The 26,069-nt window shown below is 43.5% G+C and overlaps 1 protein-coding gene across 1 annotated transcript in view; it reads left to right on the top strand.

The window, feature by feature from the left end:
• Positions 1-26,069, top strand: part of LOC310857801 (peroxisome proliferator-activated receptor alpha-like) — a 59,214-nt gene that overhangs the window by 16,814 nt on the left and 16,331 nt on the right. Inside the window, exons 2-4 of the mRNA XM_083763694.1 lie at positions 7,248-7,505; positions 12,218-12,381; positions 19,978-20,116. Coding sequence (XP_083619820.1) covers positions 7,289-7,505; positions 12,218-12,381; positions 19,978-20,116 — 520 coding nt within the window. The 5' untranslated portion in view covers positions 7,248-7,288. The remainder of the gene's footprint in view (positions 1-7,247; positions 7,506-12,217; positions 12,382-19,977; positions 20,117-26,069) is intronic.

The following is a 26,069-nucleotide window of genomic DNA, read 5'->3' as shown; positions in this document are numbered from 1 at the left end:
ACAAGCTCATGATGACACCTGTGTCTGTCTTCTTGATTCCCTGCCAGGACCTTATCTAACTGCATGTTCTCGCTAGCGCACGCGCATCACACACACGCACGCATCACATACACAGTGATGTTTTAGTTCCTCCTTCAGGCAAGGCCTGGGTTTTGACAAGCATGCAGCTACACTACACTGTGTGTCGCTCCATCTCACAGACATGGGCTGCTAGATTATAGACATGTCAGACATGCTGATTATAGCCTAATCAGTATTGTGCCATAGCCAGATGTCCATCTGTGACTGACTTGTGTGGGAGTAGTAGAGATTTCACAGGATTGGATGTCCTGATCCCGTATGGAGAGCACTTCTCCGAGAGCAATGAATATCTCCCCCCGGCTCTGCCATAAAAGCTGTGGGCTTAGTGGCACATACATTAAATACAGTATGTAATATCGCTACTGTCTGTTGGAAAGCTTGTACGGCCAAAACCATTGGACGTTCAAGGAAATGGAACAATTATTTTCAGAAATAGTGACTACCTTTTCTTGACATTCTTGTACGGTATAGGTTCATTGACAGATTTAATTTTTAATAAGTTGCAATAGATGGAGATGCAAGATTTCTGCCTGACAGCTATGATTCATGATATCATATGCACATGGAAGAGTAAAATAGATGTGCAATGTGACAGCTTGTAGATTGGCTTAAGTGATTAAAACGATACTTGAATCACAATACCAATATAATATTGATACAATGCACATTTGCACAGCCCTCCTGTATTTGCACACTATCTCCATTCCTCTGGTAACCTTGGGACTTTGGGAGGCTGTACGCACCCCAGTCATATTCTATAGAACGTGTCTGTCTATTTTTTTTGTAGCTGGTCGTCTAGCCTCAGCCTTATAGCCTTCGCAAGCCGCTTTACGGGCTGTCTGCCTAATGTGGGCTGCTCCTCTCTGTACTGGGTTAGCGTACCAGACTACCAGTGGGGGTTGGGTAGCTAGCTATGCTAAGCCCCTGTGTGAGTGTGTAGATCCAACAGACTGTATGGAAAATATATGCTCCATGCCTCCATTCACAGTCACACATTCACTTCTGTGGTTCACTGATTTATACTAATACTTAGTTGCACCTTGCCGATGTGTTTCACCAAACATAGCGAATCTAAAAGCTCACACCACGCTGCAGCACAACTCGTTGCGAGATCGGCAATTTTCAGTGACACACATGATGTGCAAATATAAGTATATATAAATCAGTATAAATCTTTTTATGGTACAGTCATTTCAATGGCAACACACTCGATTTAACCTATTTTGTGTTAGAAAGCCTAATGGGGCTAATCAATCGAAAACCAATATCAAATAAATTCATTTATTTCTGACGGCAGTACTGACACCACCATTTTGTCTCTGTCGGGCGGAAACCTCATGTCAAACAGTTTTCAATAAAGAAATAGCTACATTTATATTAAAATAAAAAAATTGCTAAATTAGCAGATCTACAAGGCCAAAATGCACCCCTTCATGCCTTGTGGATCTGCTATGTTTTGATGCTTTTGTGTGAGGTAATATGATCAAGTAGGCACGGTTGGTAGTGCTGTCGCCTCACAGCTAGAAGGTCCTGGGTTCGATTCCCACTGGGAACGCTGTGGGCACTGGCGGCGTGTTCCCTCCTCCGCGTCATTTTGATTGGTCATCAGTGCCCATACCCGAGACGGAGGTTGGCGAAAGGGCCTTTCTGTGTGGAGTTTGCATGTTCTCCCCGTGTCCCCTAGGGTAGATACCCTCACAAAAACATGCAGTTAATCCTGGTCTCTAAAACTACCTCCCCCTGTCCAGCCGGGGCGCCTGATGGAGGGGAAAGGAACTGGTCGGAATAACGTGTCCCTTCAACGCGCTACGTCCGGCTGGGGAAATTCCCCTCTGTCAGGTGAAAAGAAGCAGCTTGGACTCCTCATGCATAGAAGGAGGCATGAGGTCAGTCCGCCGCCCCCCCAGGTTGGCAGAGGAAGTGTAGCGCCCAGGATTAAATTAGATAATTGGCACTGGGTGAAAAGAAAAAACTGGGTTACAAAATCGTGGGATAAAAATTTAGAAAAAAAAAAGAAAAAGTAGGCCAGGGCCATGTGTGGAAAAAATCAGTTACTCTAGAGGAGAGGTTTCTGTCTGACAGCGACAATTATAATTTCTTTGAGGGGCACTAGCCCCTCCAATGCATGGCTTTTTCATCATATGGCAGCCTGCAAGTCTATGGGATTTTTAACGTTTGTTTAGAGCACCACTGGCAGGGATTTGCTGTGGATTTTTTAACTAGTGGAGCTTTGTTGTGCGCACTTGCACACGAGTGATCACTGATTGAAATAACATCTAGACCTATTTATTAACCCACACTATACTGTATATCAAATTCTATATTATTTACTTGCATAATAGGCAAGTGTTATAATTATGCATTTACGTTGCAAACATCACTTCTGTAATTTAACTTCGGAATAGGTTATCGACACAGGTAGTAGTAGTAGTAGGCTTCTTAGCAGGTCAACACAATGGAGGCATTGGACGGCCATTCCTCAGCGTCTATCGGCAGATTGTGTTATGTTGACGAGGTTAGTGAGGTGCGAAAACTGTGAATGACTGTGCAGGCTTGCGTGCATCTTCATACTACCAGGGCAGCGCCATGGACAGCCCTACCGTCACCTCACTCTAGTCTATGGACTTTGAGGATATTACAATGTTTGTTTAGAGCACTTAATACGTAAATCGCTTGTCAACCAAGTCTATGGACTTTAATGTTTGTTTAGCGCACTAAATTAACGACGTAAGACGTCATGTGGCCGATATAAATACAGTGAGCACCCCTCACTTCACATAGGTGTGACTCTGCTGGAATGGCAAACAACAACAGCCACTCTCCGATAGATGGACGTTCTTTACTTCTTTGTCAATTTCCGGGGGGCTGGTCGGGGCTTTGGTGGTGGACTCCTCCTGTCCTGTGACTGTCCCTCCCTTCCCCCCACTCACTCAGGCCCTTAACCCCTCCGTCGTCCGACTTGTCTCACTAAAACCCCTAAGCGCACAAACAAGTGTGACCTTGCTCCGTCCTCTCTCACTATAGCGGCGTGCCCTTCTCAGCGGGCTTTGGTCTGGTGAACACAAGAGAGGTCCTGACCTCAGTGGGGACACAAACGAAGCCCCTCGCCCGCTCACTGTTACCGTAGGAACCACCATTGTGTTGTTGTCTCTCTCCATCTCTCTCTCCCTCTCTCTCAGATGTGATATAAGTTGTAATGTCACCTAAGTCAACCGCATCCTGGCTATCTGCCATATCCTATACTCCTAAGTGACCCTCCTGACCCGTGCTCTTTAAGCAGCCATGTGTGTGTTTACATACAGCTCCCTTGTGTTGTGTGTTGACTGACAACACCTCGCAGGGTTAGAGGGTTAGCTTGGTCCACCATGCGCTCATCATATACGTCGTTAGTACCTACTGGTACTGTGTGTGTGTGTGTGTGTGTGTGTGTGTGTGTGGGGTTATGAGGTTGTGTTGTTATGTATGTTATTTAAATGGAAAGTCAATGTGTGCTCAGGGTATCTGTTTAAACAACGTCTCACCTGTCACTAACTGTGTATAACTAACTGCATCATTCTATAGGTCGTGTTTATTATAACTCTTGCAATTGTGGGCGGTCAGTGAGGTTTGTTTGAATAGCGTGCAGGCCAGTATTTTGAATAATACTACTATTAATTATTAGTGCTAAACCTTTTTTCTAAATATATAATGTATCACAAAATGTAGATTATCAAGTCCACTGCAAATACAGTACTTGGGATAAAATGTACTTAGTTACTTAAAGGACCACTTCACCACTTTTCAACCTATCTTCATATAATAGGTCCTCACTAATAATCATGATAAGATGGCACGATTTTTTTTATACTCAGTCTGTGTCTCATAGGAGGGCTAAACAAGATTCTTTTAGAAAAATGTTTAGATTTTCATTATCGTGAGAACGATGGCTTCCATTTTCGCATTGCAACTTTTCAGGACTAGAAAGCGTGCAGTTTCTTCTTTATTTATTTTTTGTGGCTTTCGCCTTTATTTTGTATTTCTTATGGAGTGACAGACAGTAGGCTGACAGGAAATGGGGAGAGAGATGGGGGGGATGACATGCAGTAAAGGCCGTCGGGATCGGGAGTCGAACCCACGGCACACTGCCAGACTGGATTACCAGCCAAGGTGCCTGGACCGCTGAGCCACGGCCCAGGCCAGCCTGCAGTTTCTATTAGCTTGTATTCCCCATCGATGATGTCACTGGAGGACGGTTTCTGAACTGCCCACAGCCCTCCTATGAGACACAGACTGAGAGCCATTTTTTCATGATTATTAGTGAGGACCTATTATATGAAGATAGGTTGAAAAGTGGTGAAAAAGTGGTCCTTTAACTTTCCACCACTGTCAACACATCCCATCGTGTCTCACCAAGCGATATCTGTCAAAGTTAATTGTCGTCTTGAATTGGCAGCATGGTGGGGCTTCTGTGGGGGGAAGCCCGTAGCCAAGATACTGAAATAGCTGAGAGGATGTGTTGTTATTCCCTCTTGTAGAGGCATGGTAATGAGATGGTGCCGAGTGAATACAGCACATGAGACAGGATGTCCTCTAAACGAAGACCGTCCTTGAGGTCGCCGAGGACGCGAGCTAGAGGCTGAATGCTAACGAGGCTAGTAGCTCTTTTATCCCCGCAGCCAGACAGCAGCGCTAGTGCTGCAAGGTGAACCTGTCCTCCATTCACAATTGTCATTTCCAGTGTGTGCAGGGAAGGCACAGGCAGCCAACTACTGAGTCAGTGATCCTAAATTAGGCCATATACCCCCCCACCGCCCACAGTGTTCACTGCCTGGCCCCTGAGGCCTTGTCTGTTTGGGAAGTAGTCCAACGTTATTTTAAAACATGTTGAACAAAATCATGACTTGCTTTTTTTCTTGCTCATTATCTGGTCAAAAAATTGTCAAAAATATAGAGTTAATTCTTCAAGATTCCTTTAAGTCAAGGTTAGTAAGTCGGCCATTTTCACTATTCATAGTACGAGACGTATATAGTGGTTAGCATGTTTGCACAAAGCTTGTGTCAGATGCTTGGTATAACGTTCAGCTGCTCCTGCAGGCAAAACTGATCTGTCCTTAAAACCGGGGTCAGGTTGGCTGGATGCTTCTATGGAATACCATTCATTTAGCGTTAGAACTTTCAGCTTGGAGCGCACCCCACCGCAGGGGTGGGTGGGGGAGGGGGCTGGCGGAAACGTTTTGAGCGTGCAATCATTCTTCACGTGTCCAAAATAGCACTGTGCCGCATATATACATGCAGGCAGGGTGAAATAAGGTTAGATAAGCCGCCTCGTCTCCAAAGGCAGCCATGTGTGAACGAGCAGCCTGGCAGTGTGGTTGCTACCAGCTGTTAGCTAAAGACTGCTAACCATAAAACCTGGTATAGAGTTGGCAGACATCCCCTTCCTTGCTGTTCTTAGCAGATCGAGGGCCTGCCTAGCTGGGGAAGAAGAAGGGAAGCGTACTGGAGATTGACACAGTTTTACGTGTGGATGTCTGGGGTTGGGACTCTACAGAGCTGCCCTTCGAGCAAGCAGTGGTTCCGCGCTTGCGTGTAATTATTTGGGGGCCCACTTGCCTGGCCTTGCCTGGTTGGGTAATGACTGCCTCAGAGGATGATATATGACGGCAATTTGTCCCAAGCTAATGTAATATATAAGCCAGGCCAGGCCAAGCCCACTTTTCTTTAGCACACTTTCTTAAGCTGGCTCTGGAGCCTTGTGTAAGTCGTAACGCTGCCAGCACAGTGCCTGAGGGAGCCAGGGTGACAACAAGCCTAGTCCACGTTAACCCAACCTTATGCAACCCAACTTTATGCAAGCCAACTGCAGTCCTGCTCAACTTACTGTAGCTCAACCTATCCAAGCTGGGCCTAGGCCAACCCAGTGACCTATATTCTGTGTCTCTGTCTCTGTCTCTGTCTCTGTCTCTGTCTCTGTCTCTGTCTCTGTCTCTGTCTCTCTCTCTCTGTCTGTCTGTCTGTCTGTCTGTCTGTCTGTCTGTCCCTCTCTCTCTCTCTGTCCTCCACCCCCTCTCTCTCTGCATGTCTCTCTCTCTCTGTCTATTTGGAGCAGTGAGGTCCATGGATCATGTTACTGCGGCATCTACATTTAGCACTGTAGGACGCGTGCATGGGCCAGCTCCCTCTGTTGTGTCATTTGACACTGACTGCAGGGCTCGTCCTGCCCCGCTCATCTAGTCCTGTGACGTGTGCGTCATCAACTGTAAGTGTAGTGTACGGTCCCAGCAGACAGACCCCCTCCCCATTTCATCACTAAGCCCCCTGAGCTATGTTAGACAGCCATGTGTGATGACAAGATGATGCACTACTACAGTGCTTCTCAAATGGGGGTACGTACGAAAGTGGACAATGCAAATACTGGACAGTTTTTATTTTATTTGTAATGTTATATATTCTTCAACATATACTTCAAAAGGTGGGTTATCGTTCGGGTGGATATACACCATGTGTCCAAAACAGCTACTTTTAAGGATTCAAATTCAAAAGTAGCAAAAATACAAGCTCAAATCACAACGCATTTTGAGCTGATGTGACGGATTAGTTTTTACCACTTTCAACGTATTTTTACGTTACTTTTTAATAGTATCGAGTCGACGTATTAAAATAAATCTGTCATCGGTCTTGTCTTTGATACAGTGTGAGTGCCTGTGGTGTTCTTCATTGCTATGCCTTTCGTCAGGGTCATTGTCCCTCTCTCCTCTCTCTCATACTTTGCCTTCAGAGGTCTTCCATTTTCATAGCAACAGTGTATGAAATTGACAACCCACCTGAAATGTATTTTCTGTTTATTAAAGAGCTGGAGAAGCACTATAAGCATTGATTACTTTTTAACGAAAATTTTTTTTTGTTTTAAACAAAAAAACCTCCTAACTGGGTGGTTCTCAAAGTGAAGATCAGATGCATGATTTGACACTGCGCTTACAATATTAACATTTCTGGAGAAAGATGGATGTCGATTATGTAACACTAGCGATTTTGCTGCCTGCTTTTTAGCTAGCGACACATTGCCCCTGTCCCTGCCCTGACACAAAACATTGTCAGATGTGGGTAAATCCGCAGCCAAACTCGCATACTGTATCTTGATGGTCGTTGTGAGAAGCACTGCCCTAACTGTTGTGTCCTTCCTGCAGGCCGATGAGTGAGAGCGCCGAGGGCCCTGTCCTCCAGCACCATGGTCGACATGGAGAGCCACTACGGTCCCCCCTCGCCCCTGGAGGACTCGGTGCTGGGCAGCCCGCTGTGCCCCGGCACGGACCACTTCATAGGTAGCATGGAGGACCTGCAGGACATCTCGCAATCCATCGACGATGACGCCCTCAGCTCCTTCGACGTCCCCGAGTATCACTCCTCCAGCAACGGCTCCGGCTCCGAAGGTTCCACTGTTCTAGGTCAGTGTATGTCTCAAAATATGTGGGGTCTGGGGGTGGCGACTCCAGGGGGTCGGATGTAGTTATGATAATAACTAAATGATCGGGAGCAGTTCTGTGTCTTGCTCAAGGACACTTCAACACTAGCTCAGGGGGAGCCGGGTATCAAACAGGGAACCATTCCATTTCCAAGCGGCTGTGTTGTTGTTTATTTGTTCACAGATACTATGTATCTTCTTTAGAGATGGATGCTGCTAGTTCATCCATGAGGTTGTCACAAAACACTGGCATGGGTCTGTCTCTAATGTCCCATGTGCAGAGAGACCTGCTCCTACATCCTCCTCCAGAGTCGTGTGCATCGTCCCATGTTGTTGTCGTCCCCTCAGCGGCAGTACCCTCCCTCCAAGGGACCCCACCCCCCCCCGCCCGTAATCCCTTATTTACTCCTAGTCGACTGGACTAAGACTGTGGCTTGTTTAACCTCTGACCCCAGCCTACGGCACATCGCGTCTGCTCACGGTACACCTCCTGTAGCTTTAAACGTTCATCTCCTCACTGTGTCTCACTGACCCACTTTTACACATCCTCAATCTGTTGCCCTCTTTTGAAGATGCAATGTACAGGCTCACGACGCCTTGCATCGCACGTGTTGTGACACTGGTATTTAGGCATTTACTGGATGTGCCTAAGCAGTAACCAGAGTGACTTTCAACAAGCAAGGTAAACACATGTATAATGCAGAGAGACAGTGTTTTGCCTCCGGAAACTAGGATCACCAAGCAGAACAAGAACACGCAAACAAGACCTAATACCACCACTTTTACTGAAAACATCCCTCCATGTTCTGAAAATTACCGTAATGATCCTACCGGAAGAACTGCAAGAACCTAGTCTCAGCAATATACTACAATCTGTACATTGAAACTATATCTGGTAGATATATCTGGTAAACAAACAATGAACCTAGCATCTATTTAAATTACATGCAATCTGAATTGCACACTTAACATTGTGGTCAAGAAAACATACAAAAGTAGTACAGTACTTGAGTAAATGTTGAGCCTATGACACACAGTGTGGCTTCCCCCAGTAGGCTACCTTCACATTCAGTAGATCCAGTGATCTTTTGTGGCCAGATAGTCTAGTAGGACTACAGTAAATAATTAATAAATAAAAATAGCTATAAAATGTCAAAAACGGCTAAAATCCCTAAAACGAAAGAAAGCAGCAAATGAAAAAACATTAACACTAATATTTTACTTTCTCTAATAACAACCTAGAACATGAACCTTGGTTGAAAAATAGTTGTCCTTTAACTTCGCTTCCGACTGTCACTCTGTCTCTATGTCTCTATCTTCTTCCCCTACATATCTCTCTCTCTCTGTCTGTCTGTCTCTCTCTCTCTCTCGCTCCATTCCCCTCTCCTCGCCCCACAGCCGGAGAGGAATTCACACATTCCTCAGCCACCAAGCACCACCTCTCAGGAAACCTCCACTTTACTCGTCTGTGTGTTTGCCTCAGCATAGAGGCCTGCAGTGCATGTATGCACGCATGCACGGAAGACGCCTCACACTGATTTATGGTTACTAGTAGTTACTACACAGTGTTGTAACATGCATAGAGGCAGAGGTAAACAGAAGCCTCACTGATTGAGCATGTTACTAGTAGTTAATACACAGTGTTGTAACATGCATAGAGGCAGAGGTAAACAGAAGCCTCACTGATTGAGCATGTTACTAGTAGTTAATACAGTGTTGTAACATGCATAGAGGTAGAGGTAAACAGAAGCCTCACTGATTGAGCATGTTACTAGTAGTTAATACACAGTGTTGTAACATGCATAGAGGCAGAGGTAAACCGAAGCCTCACTGATTGAGGGCTGGGCAATTAATTGGAATTTACAACCAGTAACCGACTTAATCTTAAACTCATGTGGGTTAATCAATTAGCCGAGAAGCAGTTTTGTTACATTTCTTATTTATCAACGAATCAACATGATATTTTTTTTTCTTATTAGGCTATTGATTACATAAGCCACTGCATTATACAGTACTTTGTTTTACAATGTTGGCGTGGAAAATAAATCGTGACAATTGCAGATCTACAAGCTTGCAACACGTCGCATAACATTGAAAATGTTTTAAATAATTGTGATGTTGATTTGAAGTCATATCGGCCAGCCCTACTAACAAGTTGTCGTCTCTGTCGGGTGGAAACCTCATGTCCAAAACTGTTACTTTTCAGGATTCAATAAAAAATAGCAAAAGTAGCAGATCGATTTCAAAACGGGTTGCATTGCGCCATATTTCGAGCGTGTGGTGGATCTGCTACTTTTGAGACTTCTGTGACGCTGTAGTATGATCAAGACTTCTGTGACGCTGTAGTATGATCAAGTAGGACATTCACTTGGACACTGTGAATGTCCTAGTTAAAATATGGAGATGAGAGGTTTCTGCCCAACAGCAACATTATTCAAAAAGTAGAAATCAAAGTACGCTGGAGGAAATCCTAAGCAAGCAATCGGTGGGAGAAACCATAATGGAACATTATGGAACTAATGTGTTTTTGAGTTTATGGCTGTTTAATATACAGTACCCAAGTCCTGACGTCAAAGCTATGTCTCCTGCCTCATAAAGTAAAATAATGTAACGCTTTCCAAAAATAACTTGTATAAAGAAAGGGTCCACTCAAGGCATTTTACGTTACCCAGCATAAACTGCCTCTGGAAAAAGTAGTGGTACTATTAAAGCCAAAGATACCACGGCGCATTGGAGTTGAACCTGGGATCTCTGGTTTCCCCAGGCAGCATTTCTACCCATTCAGCTAAGGCTGCCAAACCGCTGAATCACTGCAGTGGTTGATACCGTACTTTTGCTAATTGAGAGCAGCAAATCAAATAGTAAACTCAGCAAGGCAGATGGCTTCTTGGTTAGAGTGGGTGACAATATTATCACACGAAAAGATGAAATTACCTACCTAGGTTCCATCCTGGAGGCCAATCTTTCCGGTGATAAAATGGCCACCAACGTAATCAAAAAAGTCAATCAAAGAACAAGATTCCTTTACAGGATCTCCTCACTGGTCAGCAAAAACACCTTGAAGACCTTAACAGGAGCCCTCGTACAAGGTTTCTTTGACTATGCATCCACCTCTTGGTACCACAGCACCTCAAAGGCCCTTAAAACAAGGCTCCAGACCTCCCAAAACAAACTGGTCAGGCTCCTACTTTTTCCTCACCCCCCGAACCCACCTCACCCCTGCCCACTTTGACAGGCTGGGATGGCTTAGGGTCGACGACAGAGTACAGCATCTTGCAATGGGTCTGGTCCACAAGATTTGATACACCACCAAGATACCCATGTACCTGTCTAAATACTTCCTTAATGTAAACGAAGTCCACACCCACAACACCAGAGGGAGTGCAACAAACCATGTACAACCCAGATTCGGCACAAACAAGGGACTAAATTATTTTCGCTCCTATGCCACCAAAATGTGGAACGCCCTACCAACAGTCATTAAGACATGTGAATCCATTTACTCCTTCAAAACCGCTCTCAAAGGGCACCTACGGATGGCTGCAATTCGAAACTGGCCTCTGTAAAATCTGAATCCCCCCCCCCCCCATTTTCCCTCACTGTATATTGTATCTTTTCCCTTTTTTGCTTCCCATATGATGAATTCCTGTTCTGTACTTTAGCTACATAGAAATGTCTATTTGTATGTCTCTAAATGTCTGTATGTCTTTAAATGTTTTGATGAATTGAACAATGTGGACCCTGTTGTAAACAAGTGTAATGCTTAATTGGGTCGTCCACTCACAGTTGACAGTCTTTGTATTGAGTTTGTGCTTAAAATGTACTGTAAATTCTACAAACTGTTATAAATATTTCAATCAATCAATCAATCAAAAAGCAGATCCACAAGCACAAGCTTGAAGCTTCTACTGTAGATCTTGACAAAATCTTGACAAATTCGGCAATCACTTTAACCATTTTTAATAACGCAACACTTCTGTGCCTCAGTAGGAGGCAGTATACCAATGTGGGGGTTCTTGACATGAAAATGTCAAGAACTGCTATTATGCGGAGGCTCGGAAAACAAAATGTCACCATAGCTGTATATTGACATCTCAGTCATACCACATGTTTACGCCAAACAAGCTTAGGGCCAAATCTGGTATCCCCCCCCGACCCCCCCCCCCTCACCTACTGGGCTTGAATTCATCCCACTGTTTAGTAACCATTGTTGTACGCGTGCGCCATGCAAATATCACACATTGTTTCCAAGCCCATATAACTGTTAACGCTGTTCCCGCCCCCACGAATGGCTGTGTGTGCATGTGATTGGAAAAGCAGAGTCAAACAAATACTCACATCACATGAGGTGCAGTTAAAATAAATGTCATAAAAGGATGACGTCACTAGTCCATGCCAAGCAACGTGATGGAGCTGCCGTTATATTTCCATGAAGGTGTCTGCCAGAGACTTTACATCACGCTACAGAAACAGGAGATGGGCACCTGCCCTATGCGCCACATGGCTCCCAGCCTCCCAAGACTACTTACCACTTATGGCCCTATTTTCTACTGTACGTTATGATGGCGTTGTGTGGAAATAGCTGACCTTCAAGCAATGCAACGCATTGTAGAGCTTGCAGATCAGATATTTTCTAATGTTTTATTTGTATTTTTAATACTTATACACAATTCTGGTGTGTTCCCTCCCCCCCAGATGCCCTGACCCCGGCGTCCAGCCCCTCGTCGGGGATCTACGGGATGGTGGCGGGCCAGGAGGACTTGACGTCCACCTCCTCCTCCCTCAACCTGGAGTGCAGGGTGTGTTCTGACCGAGCGTCGGGGTACCACTACGGCGTCCATGCCTGTGAGGGCTGCAAGGTGAGAGACGCTGGACCATCATTTAGCAGGCTCTACAGCCACACCCCATATGACCATCATTTAGCAGGCTCTACAGCCACACCCCAGACGTCGGTTTGGCCGACACACAGCCGTCATTATTTGATTTATTTTTACAACATGGGTGTTGACAATATTATACATATGATTCAATAAAGTAATTATTTACAAAAAGAATGGTGTGCGGGCCCTACCTCCTTCATAATTGCCTTATTGGCCCTGCACCCACTGTCGAGTTGCGTGTAAATGGGTATGCTCTGAATATTATGCCCCGATTTTTATACCACGTTGAACCTGGTGTGCCTATTTTGGGAAATGTCATTATCCTACTATAAATGTGTGAAATCTCTCTCTCTAACTTACAAAAATACAATTTTGCTGTTTAGAAATAGTTTTACGTGTAGGCAAGGGAATGTTGGTATGAAGCTTTTGAAACACATGGCAGAACTTTTCAAAACTGTTGTCACTTTAACACTTTTTAAGACGAATGGCAACAGCCCCCCGCCCCCTCTGTCTCTCTCTCTCTCTCTCTCTCTCTCTCTGCAAGCCTGTGTGTGTGTGCGTGCGCCATGTAGTCTCAGCCACACACACACAGATACAAGCACAGACAAGAGAGAAGAATCACAGGCAGCTGTTGGGAGACTATACAGGTTAACCCCAGTTCCTGTCAGTCAATAATAATCTGTCGACTATATTTACAGTAATTCCAGCACAAACTATGTAGTCTATGTCACACAGAGACGCAGCAGTGAGCTCTCGTAACGTTATACAGCAGTGGTTCCCAAACCTTTTAGCCTGTGACCCAAAAGAGACATTTGATGTCTCCCCAGGACCCAAACTAGTGCCAATAGCAGACTACTACATAAACATTTGTTTTCTAATTTATGGAATTTCTTAGATTTTGTTATTTTTTATTTTTGTTACATGAAATTACAGAAAAATAAAGAATTTAATTTGTTTTTAATCCATGAAGAATGTAGCAAAACAAAAAATAAAGGGACCGATAAAAATGGGGCCCGACCCACTGCTTGGGGAAACCGTGCTGTATAATCCAAAACTCCTCAGTAAGTGCAGTACCACATGCAGCTCTCAGACCGAGGGCCACAGGTGTGGGAGCATGTCTCGGTTAATTGTTTACCAGTTGAGTTGAAGAGCAACCCGAGGCTGTTTTTTTGTGTTTCGCGCATTAGACTGACTCCACAGCAGTGGTTTTCACTGGTTGCAGTGTGCCTCCCATGGGATTTAGTGACAGCCACACATTATTACAATATAATATAAGAACGACAACAAAAACTCTTTTAATTGACTATCTGTGCTTTGTGTACACACCATTACCGTTGGGCAGAAACCTCTTAAATCCATATTTGAACTTTATGTGTGCGGTTTTTTTCTCCCCAAAGGCATCGTGTGTGTGTGTGTGTGCGTGTGTATGTGCGTGCGTGCGTCATGTCCTCATCGTGGGCCATGTCCATAGACTGCAAGCATGTATTATTTTTCTGCAATGCATTTCTTTCTGCCATGCAGTTCTTGTGTCTGACAACCCAGTCATTTACAGCCTGATGTTGGATTGTTACTTTTTAGGTTTCAAAAACGTAGCAGATCTGCAAGCTCCAACAGTGACTATATCCAAAGCGCTCCTGTGCTCATAAAACAAACGTTCTTGTGCATGTTGACATGGCGGCCCCCTTATAGTGGCCGTGGGTCAGAGTCCCAGGCAGATTGCCTACGTGGGCAGAGAGGCCAGGCCGTGTCAAGGCAGGGCTGTGTTTACCACCTCCCAGGCTATCAGCCGTGTCAAGGTGGAAGCCATTGTCTCTACAACAACCATGTAGAGAGCAGCCATTAGAAGAAGGGCCCCACTGTATATCTGTCTGAAGGCCTTTGACATGCCAAAGGTGAAGCACATGCGAGCACGCACACTACACACCCACATGCATGTGCAAAGAGTGGACAGAGGACATAATTCGTCCGCCCGGTGTATAAGTTAGTACGGACATGCGTGCATTACACACACACTGACAGACATAGTCACATACACGTGTGTGTGTGTGTGTGTGTGTGTGTGTGTGTGTGTGTACACACACACACACACACACACGCACATGCAGGGACTGTGACCATAGGGTGGGTGTGTGTGTGACAACATATGTTATTTTATGTTGATGATTGTTGTTGCAGCATGTGATGATGCAAGACATATTTTGATGTTAAGTTGATAATTAAGGTTTTAATCTTACCTATCTTATCTTCCCATCCCCTCTGCTCTGCGTTGTAGATTATAACACAAGGTAGGGCAACAGATAAGTTACTTTTCAGGATTCAAATTCACCAGTGGAGGAAGTGGCTAGTTGTGCAACATTCTGTATTGACTGTACAGTATAGGCTACTTCTGGCATTTCTGTGTAATATTGCCCTGTAAATGTCGTAAAACTAGCTCTTATTTGCAATGTTCTGGAAACAATTCTGGAAACTGTTTTGGGTTGGCGGGCAGATTTCACTGTTGAAACAGCTGCATTTATATAAGATTGGTATTATTTATGAGAACTCACCATAGGCAGTATAGTGGGTTTCCTCTATATTTTAATTTCCAGCATTTAAATGTATCTGTTTCCCTGTCTTTAACCCAGGGCTATATCGCTGCTGTCGGACAGAAACCTCTTATCTCCATGTTTTAACATGAGTTTTTCGTAAGTTAATGGCTGTGGAATATATCCGAACGACAAGCTCACTTGTGAACTTGTAGATCTGCTATTTTTGCCTAACCTAATGTCCGTCGCAGTCCCGCCCCTTCCAGGGTCCAGGAAATGATTCCTCGTTCATTTTCCTTATAGACATTTCAAAAAGTATTTATTTATAGACCTTTTAAGCCTCGTACAAAGCCAGCTGGAGTTGTGAGAAATCATGATGACAAATAAAAAATGTCGGGCCGAACAAGAAGAAAACGGCAGGTTACAACACTTTATTTCTTGTTTTCTTCTTTGTAATTATTTGTTTGGTCCAAAATATAGTTTGTCATGTTTTGTCACAACTCGACTTGGCTTTGCGCAACGCTTAAAATGTCTTTAAATAAATACTTTTTGAAATGTCTATGGGAAAAATGCATTGGGAATTATTTCCTGGGCCTGGCGTCGTCATGAAAGGGGGCGGGACTGCGACGCTCTATCATGACCATGGCTAGGGTTGATTAGGTCAGCTTGTGTGACCGATGGAAACATCCCACATATTTAAAACCATACTTTGTAACTTTCATTTTCATGGTGTTGTTGGTGACACGTACTATAATGGAAGTACCGCTCAAAAAGGAATGCTGCAGAGTCCTGTTGCACTCGAGGATATTTTGTAACAAAACAAAAAGTTGTCTGAACCGAGTGACCTATCCTCCAGTTCCTCTCATGGGAAAATGGCAGAAATAGTTTGACCTCTATTACGGTAGCAACACACTGGCCCCCTGCAGGGCTGCACGCACGCATGCACACACATACACACTCGTCATAGGTCATACACACATGTCTGGCAGGGAACGGCTCTGCTGGCATGCTGCCCTGGCTGGCCTCACACGTGCGTGCGTGCGTGTGTCACAGGCGAGTCACAAATGGAACCAAATGGTCCATTTGCTAGTATGTATTGTATTGCTGCAAGCGTTTGCATGTCCCTCTTTCATAGCAACGGTTTGTTCTATTTATATACATCACCTGAATGACAACTCCACCCAGAGGCCAGAACCAACACTTGATTGTTCTGTTACACATTGTAATTCACTTTATGGTTAACCATGCATTATGAGAGTCTGTTTGTTCCGCAATGCTACGAGGACTCGTATTTTCCTGGTTATTGCAAACCTGAAATTATTTCCTCCAAAGAAATAAGAAGGCAGCTATTAATCTGGTTGCATGGTGCTATTAAGCAATCCAGTATTCCCCTTTCCATTTGCAGCATGTTGACTGGTCTCAGAAGACACATGTTGCTCTTTGTGTGAGATTGTGTAAACTCAGTGGAAATCTGTGGCGAAATGATAACCGTGTATGGTGATAGTGTCACGTACCACCACTCACATGGTTGAGTCAATAATTGTGATTAATGACCTCCCATTTCATTTCTAATGGGGAGAGTTGGTCAATAGCATCTTCTGGATGGATTATTTGGATGCAAAATAAGGTTACTCAAGGCTCTTTTGACTTGAACTTTTGTGTGAACTGAACTACATGCCGATTCTTTTTTATATTTATATTTATGATTATTCTTTTTGATATTTATATTTATTTTGGTCTTGTGAAGCATACTTCTCGATATTTGTCTTTTATCTGGGTTCGTTCACTTTAGAGTAAATTAAATTAAATTAAATTAAATTGATCTTGATGGCTTTGCTGGCCTATGTCCAGAGAACCATTGATCTTGAATGCTAGCCTTCATGTGTCTCTTACCTGTTCCTTTTTTATATTGTTCTGACTGACTAATACTATTTTGGAGCAGATTGCCCAAACTGTAAACTACTTTTGGTACCAAAAGCTTTTTAAATCTTAAAATCTTAAAAACAAACTAAAAAAATGTAAAATCTCAAATATATAAAATACTTAAAAAATGTATTTAAAAAATACTAAAACAGTCTGTAACAAGCAAAAATACCAGCAAGTTTTATTGAAACTGTTGTCTTATTGTAATCCTACTTGCTGTGGTGGTCATTCATATATTGTTATAATTTTTGTCATGTCACTTATTGGTGTTGGTGAACCACCTGCCCATGCAGTCGTTATCAGTCACGTGATGTGACGACTGGGTTTAAAAGGGAGTTGTCACATATACTGCCGATTATCACCTGATGAAGGCCGTTCACGGCCGAAACGTTGTGTATTAATTATGGTGTTTTGAATAAAAAGCAAACACCTTGGAGCAAATCTGTGTGCGGACTCTCCTCTCTTCTTTTGACTTGTACTCTTAACCACTTAACCATTTAACCTGTTTTTTGTTTTTTTTTCCATTCCAAATATTCATTTTTATGTCCCCTAAACCTATGGCATTGGTTCTCAAAGTGGGGGCCCTTGTTTGTGAGGCGGTGGATTGTCCAGGGGTGCCCAGTAAAATGTGTTAATACAGCATCACAATAATTTTAAACACTTCAAAACTAGCAGCTATACAAGGTCACAGGGCTTCACTTCATGTCACGCTGCGAGCTTGTACATCTTCCGTTTATCTATTCTATATTGGAGAAGTTGTCACGTGGCGCAAAAGATGTGCCACTAGCCAATGAAAAGATGTGCCCATGTGGCCACTAGCCAATGAAAACTCAACCAACTCAACCAAGCCACACCCGTCACTAGCTCTCAGCCCCCCCCTCCCTCTTTGGCTGCTGTAATGTGATCTCCCCTATGGATCTCCCTCTCCGCACTCCGCAGATAAACCTTACCTATAGTCGCCTCACCATTTTGCTTATTCCTTCTAAATCTCTGTATTTAAAATATAGGTCGCTCAGCGAATGTCTTAGTTACATTAACATTGTTCTTAGAAACTACTTGGTTTGTGCCTAACTACTACGATTAGACAGATCGCGTTTGTTATTTCGCTACTGCCAGTACTTCTGATTGCACGCACACACACACACTACCCCGTGTCCCACACACACACAACACTGCCGCGCGGATTTAAGCTGTCAAACCTATTTTGTTAAAGTTACATATGCCACAGACACTTGCCTGAACTGTTTAGCTGATTGCGAACTCAGTGAGCACTAACTATGAGACCCTGCAGATCGTGTCTGTCTGTCTGTGTGTGTGTGTGTCTGTCTGTCTGTCCCGCTGTGACACCACCTGCCCGCCACCAGAGGGCGCAGCTGTAGCACACACACACACACACACACACACACACACACACACACACACACAGTAGAAAACTTAAAAAAAATACTAACTAAAAAGAAAAAAAAAGTAAGTAATTTATTCTAATTGTTATTGCAATTTACGAGCTGCGTTTGCGCGTCTTACTTGTATATATACAGCATTGTCATATTTAAAAGGCGCTTTATAGCTTCTCTCAGCTCAAAGCGTGTATGAATAAGGAGATAAATGAACAGCTGACGTCGGTGGGAGAGGACGTCAGCTGTGTGTCTGTGTGTGTGTGTGTGTGCGCGCGCGTGTGAGAGGGAGGTAAACAGTCAGCAACACGTTAAATTTCTACTTCTACTAAAGAAAGAGGCAGCGATGGAGCCATAAGTCCATATCCATAAATTCGGGGACATAAGTTGCGCAAAATACTGTTAAACATGACGGCATCAGCCTGCTGCATCCTCCTAGCTGTTGTGTGCTAAGCTAAATCATCATACAGAACAGTCAACACGGCATTGACCAGGGTTGCCACATTGACTGAGAGGGAAACAAGCAACCAGGTCTATGAAAATGTTAACAGGCCAGATCAAGTCAGAAAATAAATCTAGAATAAGCAACAATATTGCTGACTGTCAAACATCATTGTCCAATGTTGTTTTACAGCAGTGGTTCGCAAACATTTTCATGTCATGGACCACTAATATTCTATATGTATATGTATATATATTTATATATATATATATATATATATATATATATATATATATATATTATAATATATATATTTACTATATATACACACCGGTATATATACAGTGTACACAAACCGTATATCTAGGTGTCCCCCGAGATTTTTAGGCTATGAAAAGTGTGCCCTGGGACAAAAAAGGTTGAGTTAAGCGGTGCCCAAAAGGTAGATCACGATCTACCAGTAACGTCAGATCAGGGGTTTTGTCGGCCAGCGCCAAAAATGCTCCCCGACAGCATAATCGGAGCAAATGCCGGGCAGTGTGTATGAGCCATAACGTGTTCACTACACTACACTACACTAATAAGGACACATAATAATAACTAATAACCCATCCGTTACTACATGTGGAGTCAACTCCCGCAATTTCCTTCTTCCCATAGTGCGCGGCAAAGTAACTCTGGGATGAGCGGCCGCTTGGCGTCCGCAAAATTCTAGTAATATATATATATATATATATATATATATATATATATATATATATATATATATATATATATATATTTTTTTTTATAATTTAAACTGTGTCTGTCCTTATGTATGAGTACGGAAATAGCGTTGCTTGGCCACCAAGTGTCACTGTTGAGCAGCCACACACACACACACACACACACACACACACACATTGACCACTCCAGCACACACGTGCACACACACAGACCCATTGACCACTCCAGCACACACACACAGCACCACTCAGTTCAGATTGGTGTGAATTTTTGAATAATTCTTATATATATATTTTTCATACATCTTCTCTTCCCGGAGTTCCCGCAAAGAAAAAAACCTTTTCAAATGGGGGTCCGCAGCCAAATACACTGTATATCAATTTGGGTGGTCCTTGGCATGAAAACAATGTGAGAACCATTGTCCTATGGTGTTCAAAGATTGTAAATGTAAAATAAATAATAATTAACCCCCAACACTAGGAGGAGTGTTAAACATTGACAATAATAACCCTGAGACTGCAGGGTTTGGGATTGATTTGAACAATGCTTCTGTTCCACCATGCAGGGGTTCTTCAGGAGAACCATCCGTCTAAAGCTGGAGTATGATAAGTGTGAGCGACGCTGCAAGATACAGAAGAAGAACCGCAACAAGTGCCAATTCTGCCGCTTCCAGAAGTGCCTGTCTGTGGGCATGTCCCACAACGGTGAGTCGCACGCACACACACACGCACGCACAGGGGCGGAGCTACCGGGGGGGGGGGGGGGGGGAAGGGGGGGACCGGACCTCTTGGGGGCCCGGGCTGTCAGATGATCGATGGACGATTTTCTACACAGTCACTCACGACAGATAAAACCAGCGGGCCCCCACGAATCCCGCATCCTCCCGCAATTAACCATATACAGAGCTTATAGCTATAGCCTACAAAATAGCCTGCAAAATATCATGTCTGATGAGAATGTACTGCGCTGGACAAGCACCGTGGATTCTGTCTCACACTCTCCAACAGACATCCTCAGCCACGCTCCCAAAGTGGCAGCACCTGTCAATCATTAGTAGGCTAATCACTCTCTCATTTTTGCCTCCTTTTTGGGCATCCCAAGTTCTTGAAACCTTCTAACAACCAATCTGGGGTTATGTCCTGCCTAGACTGCCAAATATGTAAAAAGATATCTGAGAATGGTATGTACTGGTATGGTATGCACTGTAGAAGTGGTTGGTCTTTAGTGACCTTGGTCATAAAAGCTTCCTCTAGGCTGGGGTCAAAGGTGTAGGCTATCTCTAATAGAGACACTCCTCTGGACTCATCGACCACAACACCATCTGGTGTATTAGCTGTCAAAGATGTAAAAATGTCCGGTTTATCACAGAGATGAAGCACACACAGGGCTGTCATGATTATGACATTTAGAAAAAATTACGGTTGTCTCAACTGTCATTGAACATTATGAATAAAATGTACATTTCTGTTTGGCTTTAAGTGTTTGTAAAAAGCAAAGGTGCAAAATAGCTGGAATAGCTGTCTTAGCCCATCTAGGTTTTGAACCTTTTTTTAACTGCTATTTAAATAATTACAACTAAGCGATAATACAATAATTGTGACCGGCCCTATGGGTAATACATACAGTAACCAATGGGGCATGTATTCACAAATTGCATCATTCACGACTTGCATTGCTACTCAGTAGTTTGGCCCTCAACACACACACACACACACACACACACACACACACACACACACACACACACACACACACACACACACCACAGACTGTTACGTGCCAACACACAAACAGGCTCTTTAGCAGCAGTCTTAGGTGTTCGGTTGCAGGTTAAAACAAGTCTCCAGCTGACAACAGGAACAAGCTATCGTTTTCCCATTTCAGAAATGTGATTCGACTGTATCCCTCCATGCTCTAAAATTGTACATTCACACCATCAACATACCTGCCGCGGTACATAATGCAGTGGTTCTCCAAAAATGCGGGGTCCGGGTACCCCCAGAGGTCTGACAGGGTTTTTCCTTTACATCAAACGAGGAAAAGTTTAACCACTTTGGACATATTTTATGGTTCGGATATTCAAAAATCACACTTATGGTTCGGATATTCAAAAATCACACTTACAAGTGTGAGGTGAGGGGCGCCTGGTAATGTTTGTTTAAAGTGCTCTAAAAACCAACAGTAAAAGTCCATAGACTTGGCTGCTACTCTTAAAGTGCTCTAAACAAACATGTGACATCATTCCGAAAGCCAGTCGTTCATGGGAGGCCCTCACAAATTAGCTGATCTACAAGCTCATGTGTCGCATTGTGATGCGTTGGGGTCCCCAGCTAAATGTGTGAATGCAGCGTCACAATCATTTTAACAACTGCATCCATATTTATACATTGGTTATTAAAAAATGCTCACATGCTTGTAGTGTATATCTGGCGCTGCATGCCTGCAGGAGGCGTGTTTTGTTGAACCCGCTCACCCTGTTTGAACCAATAGGGAGGGAGCTCACCCTGTTTGAACCAATAGGGAGGGAGCTCACCCTGTTTGAAGTTTGAACCAATAGGGAGGGAGCTCACCCTGTTTGAAGTTTGAACCAATAGGGAGGGAGCTCACCCTGTTTGAACCAATAGGGATGGATCTCACCCTGTTTGAACCAATAGAGGGAGCTCACCCTGTTTGAACCAATAGAGACTAGGGAGCTCACCCTGTTTGAACCAATAGAGAGGGAGGCTCAGGGTGTTGTCGGCCAGTATTCATCTGTCAGTCGTAGCACCGTACCGTACTTTAAACATGCAGTGTAGTTGTTAGTAGGAATAAATGCATTAGGAAAGAGGAGGAGATAATGCTGAGACTATTGAGCCTATAGATATAACATGGCAGGGGGTGGGGTTCTGATGGGAAATCTTCTTTCGGCTAATTCCCATCAGCAACATAGAGTAACAGTAGTAATATAACTTGTAGTGTAACTACTCTTGATGCCAGGTAATGTGACATTATTATTACTTAGTGTATTAGTGAGTAAAGATTAACCAACACATTTCTGTCTGAGGCCAGGGTGTACAGTGAACCCAGGACCGGATCAATGGGCAGAGGGCAATGGCAGTCTGCTTCCTTACACAGATGGGACTATAATAGATATCTCCAGTTGCTCCTCTGAGAACCAGAACAAAAAAGTTATGCGCACCCCTTTTTAACTCATGTCTTTGCTTCTGGGGGGTCCCTTGAACAACATATTTTCAGATATAGATTACTTATCATTTTCGGGCGTCTTGACATGAAAAAGTTTTATTACCACTGCCATAGAAACATAGGGTTTTCAGAAAACTGTCATGATTTTGAAGCCACTAGCCACTGTGCTAGTTCGGGTGGATGTCATCAGTGTTTGAGAATTGGGGGACAGTGTTGGGGACAGTGTTCCACTGCCCTCACAGTCTGGCATTGTGTCTGGCATGTTGTTTACTCCGTATCAACATACAGCATGGCATGTTGACCTCTGGCCAAGGTCTATGCCCTGCTGGTCACAATGCACTGAAATAGAATGCACTGATCACCTGTGTTTGTGTGTGTGTGTGTGTGTGTGTGTGTGTGTGTGTGTGTGTGTGTGTGTGGGTGTGTGTGTGCGCAGCTGTGGTCTCACACACACAGACACACACACATGCACACGTGCCTGCCTAATGTCAAGATCCAAAAGGTTAATATCATTGGAGCGTTTACTCAAAGACTGAGCATACAAATACAGACATGGCTTTTGGTCTGAATCTATGGTGGTCCAAGTGCAAGTCAATAGTATGTGACCCATGACACATTTTTGGGTCTGGTGATGGGTGATGGAACCCCCATATCTTTAATGTCTGATCGACCCCCCGACATAGTTTCAATGTACTGATATGCTACTGTTAAACTGAAGATAGGTTCTTAGTTTGACTCATGACTATTCCTATGTATTTGATGTATTGCCTTGTGTTGTTCTTGCTTATTGTAAATTGCTCTGGATTAAGGGCATCTGCTAAATGCTTCAATTGTAAATTGATGTCTTATCTCGATTTGGGTCCTAAACCTTCGATCGCCCACATTTTGACACTCATTTTTCCCACACATGCAAAATCCATTCTAATCATTTTGGAAAGATGTTATGAATTTAAGTTTTTTTCCAACAATATAAATTGCTGTCTTCAGGCCTGTGTGAGCTTGTAGATCTGCTATTTCTTTTTAAATATATATACAATATAGATGGCTGAAACAGCGCCTGAAAATGGGACGCCATGTTGTAAGTGGTTAAAAACCAAGCTGCATAATTGCCAATGCTGAAGTGGTGTGCAGAATTATTACATAATCGTCTAATCAGATTTATTTGAGATAATCACAATTATTTTGCATAATCTTCATAATCGTTTCCATGTTGAAAAATGTTAATATATTTGTAAAGCGTTGTAAGCTTGTAGATGTAGCTATTTTTATCAAGGTCTTTTTATTGATTTATGCACAAAGTTTCTGTATCGTGTGTACCAGGGTCTGGACAGGGCCCAAATTAGCCTATTGATCACACCTGATCACCCCTAGATCTCCATATATGGAGCTGGCTGTGATGTTCTGACATCTGCATAGACTCCACATTTGGGCATGCCTGATAAATAACTCCATATATGGACATAAAAGGGAAACGGACATAACTAGAAGTGCCCCTTGGGGCACAGTTCTCCACCAGGACAGGTCAGGCTGTGGCCTCCTGGTGGCGCTATAATAAGCCAATGTGAAAAGGTTGCCACTTCTTACACCTTGGATAGCAATTGGATGATTTGAGGCATTTTGTTCCAAAAATGTGTTTTGCAAAAATCCACCTGTTGGTGGCGCTATAACAGGCCAATGTGAAAAGGGTGGAATATATTCCTCAGCCTAGTAGAAAGTCTGTGAAAGATTTCACGTAAATTGCACGCTGCGTTCATGATTTGAGGATTTTTGTTAAAAACAGGCCAATCCTGCAAATTTTGAAAGCCAATGTTATTCAATCAGGATGGAATATGAAATATCGGACAGATCTGTCTTGAGTACATGACTATAGAGATACTGCGTAACGATTTGCGGGATTTTGCGACAAAAATGGAGTAATATGGAGTAATATCCAAAAATTTGTTTTACAAAAGTCGGCCTTGGCTCCTGGTGGCCGTTGGGGCAGAGGTTCATTGTTGGCATCTAGGGAGTGTGTGTGCAGAGTTTGGCATCGACTGGGTTAACGGTGCCGGAGAGTAGCTGTACACGGACGGACACAGACACACACACAGACACATGGACACACGGACGGAGTGCCAAACATATACTCTCTCCCCATGCCTTCGGCCTGGTGGAGACAATAACTGGGTGGGGCGTGCATTTCCAACTTGCATCGTTCCAAGTAGGCCAGTGCCCAACGGGCACCGCTCTAGTACATAAAACAATGCAGTGGTATACTTACCTCCCCCGGGTCCCCCCACCCCTCAAACCCGTAAAGAAACGCATCTAAACAAGACAAAAACAAATCATATATAGTATAAATAATAGACATAGGCCTACGAAAGAAAATACATTTCACTAGGTTACATATTCTGCAGATAATTCATTTAAGAAATAACCATAGAATTATTTAATGTCGGTAATGTTTTGTATATTAATTTATTAGTATGATGCCTAAAAGGCCAACACATGTATTTTCTATTCATATATCCCCATGCATGTTCAATGCCAAAAACAATTATAATTATTTGTATGGCAATTAATCGTCAACTTAAATGTTGTACTGTAATCATGACAGCCCTAATCCTACTGGTCAAATATCGTCCGTAGCGATATCAGTTGGACTTCCTATCAGTTGGGCTTCCTCTTTTTTTTCCCTACTCTACAATTTAGGCATGTAGCAGACGCTCTTAAAGGGATATTCACTTTTGTCAGAATTTGAAAGTGAAATATCCCTTTAACCCATTTTGGGCGGGAACCCCTTTTGGTGTTTTAAGTCTAAATGGGTTCATCTACTAGAGCGATTTACAATTGCTAAGCTAAACACATGCATAGAGACATTGTAGCACCTCAGTAATCCAGGATCATAGCCAAGAACCTAACATCAGTCTGTTTAGACTGATGTTAGGTTCTTGGCTATTATAATATGGACCAAATAATATGTACATTGAAACTATAATAACTATAGTTTTTAATATCTAAATATCATGCATTCTAAATGGCATTTTAACCTAAAGCTGGGAGTCTGAAGAGGTGAGTCTTTGGGAGTCAGTCTGTGGTGCTAACTGCAATGGGGAGTTTGTTCCACAGTTACTCTGCTTCCTATGCGACTCCATACTGGTCCTAATGCATAGGACAACTGCATCATGAGTGCAGGCATTCATAACCAAGTTGGAAGTTGTCATGAAAGGCAAAAGTTTCCATTTGTGTACGCTCTCAGAGTGATGGACCCCGTAAGGGTCCGTTTGGACCTCTGGTGTTCCCCGAACCGGTGCCGTAGTAGGGGGGTGTGTGCCCTAGGTTATGTTGGCGATAGAGCGCCTATACTCAGCTGTAGTATTTATGTCAATGGCACTTCGTGTTTGTGTGTGTGTGTGTGTGTGTGTGTTGGGTTTCATATAGGGTTGTAATGTGAGCGCGGTCGGGGAAGGACACTGGAGAGGGAACTGTTAAGTG

Source organism: Protomyctophum parallelum, assembly GCF_964188405.1.
Source record: "Protomyctophum parallelum genome assembly, chromosome: 4".
In the NCBI taxonomy this organism is placed as follows: domain Eukaryota; kingdom Metazoa; phylum Chordata; class Actinopteri; order Myctophiformes; family Myctophidae; genus Protomyctophum; species Protomyctophum parallelum.
The sequence above is the reverse complement of the archived record's forward strand: the minus strand, read 5'-3'. Positions and strand labels throughout refer to the sequence as shown.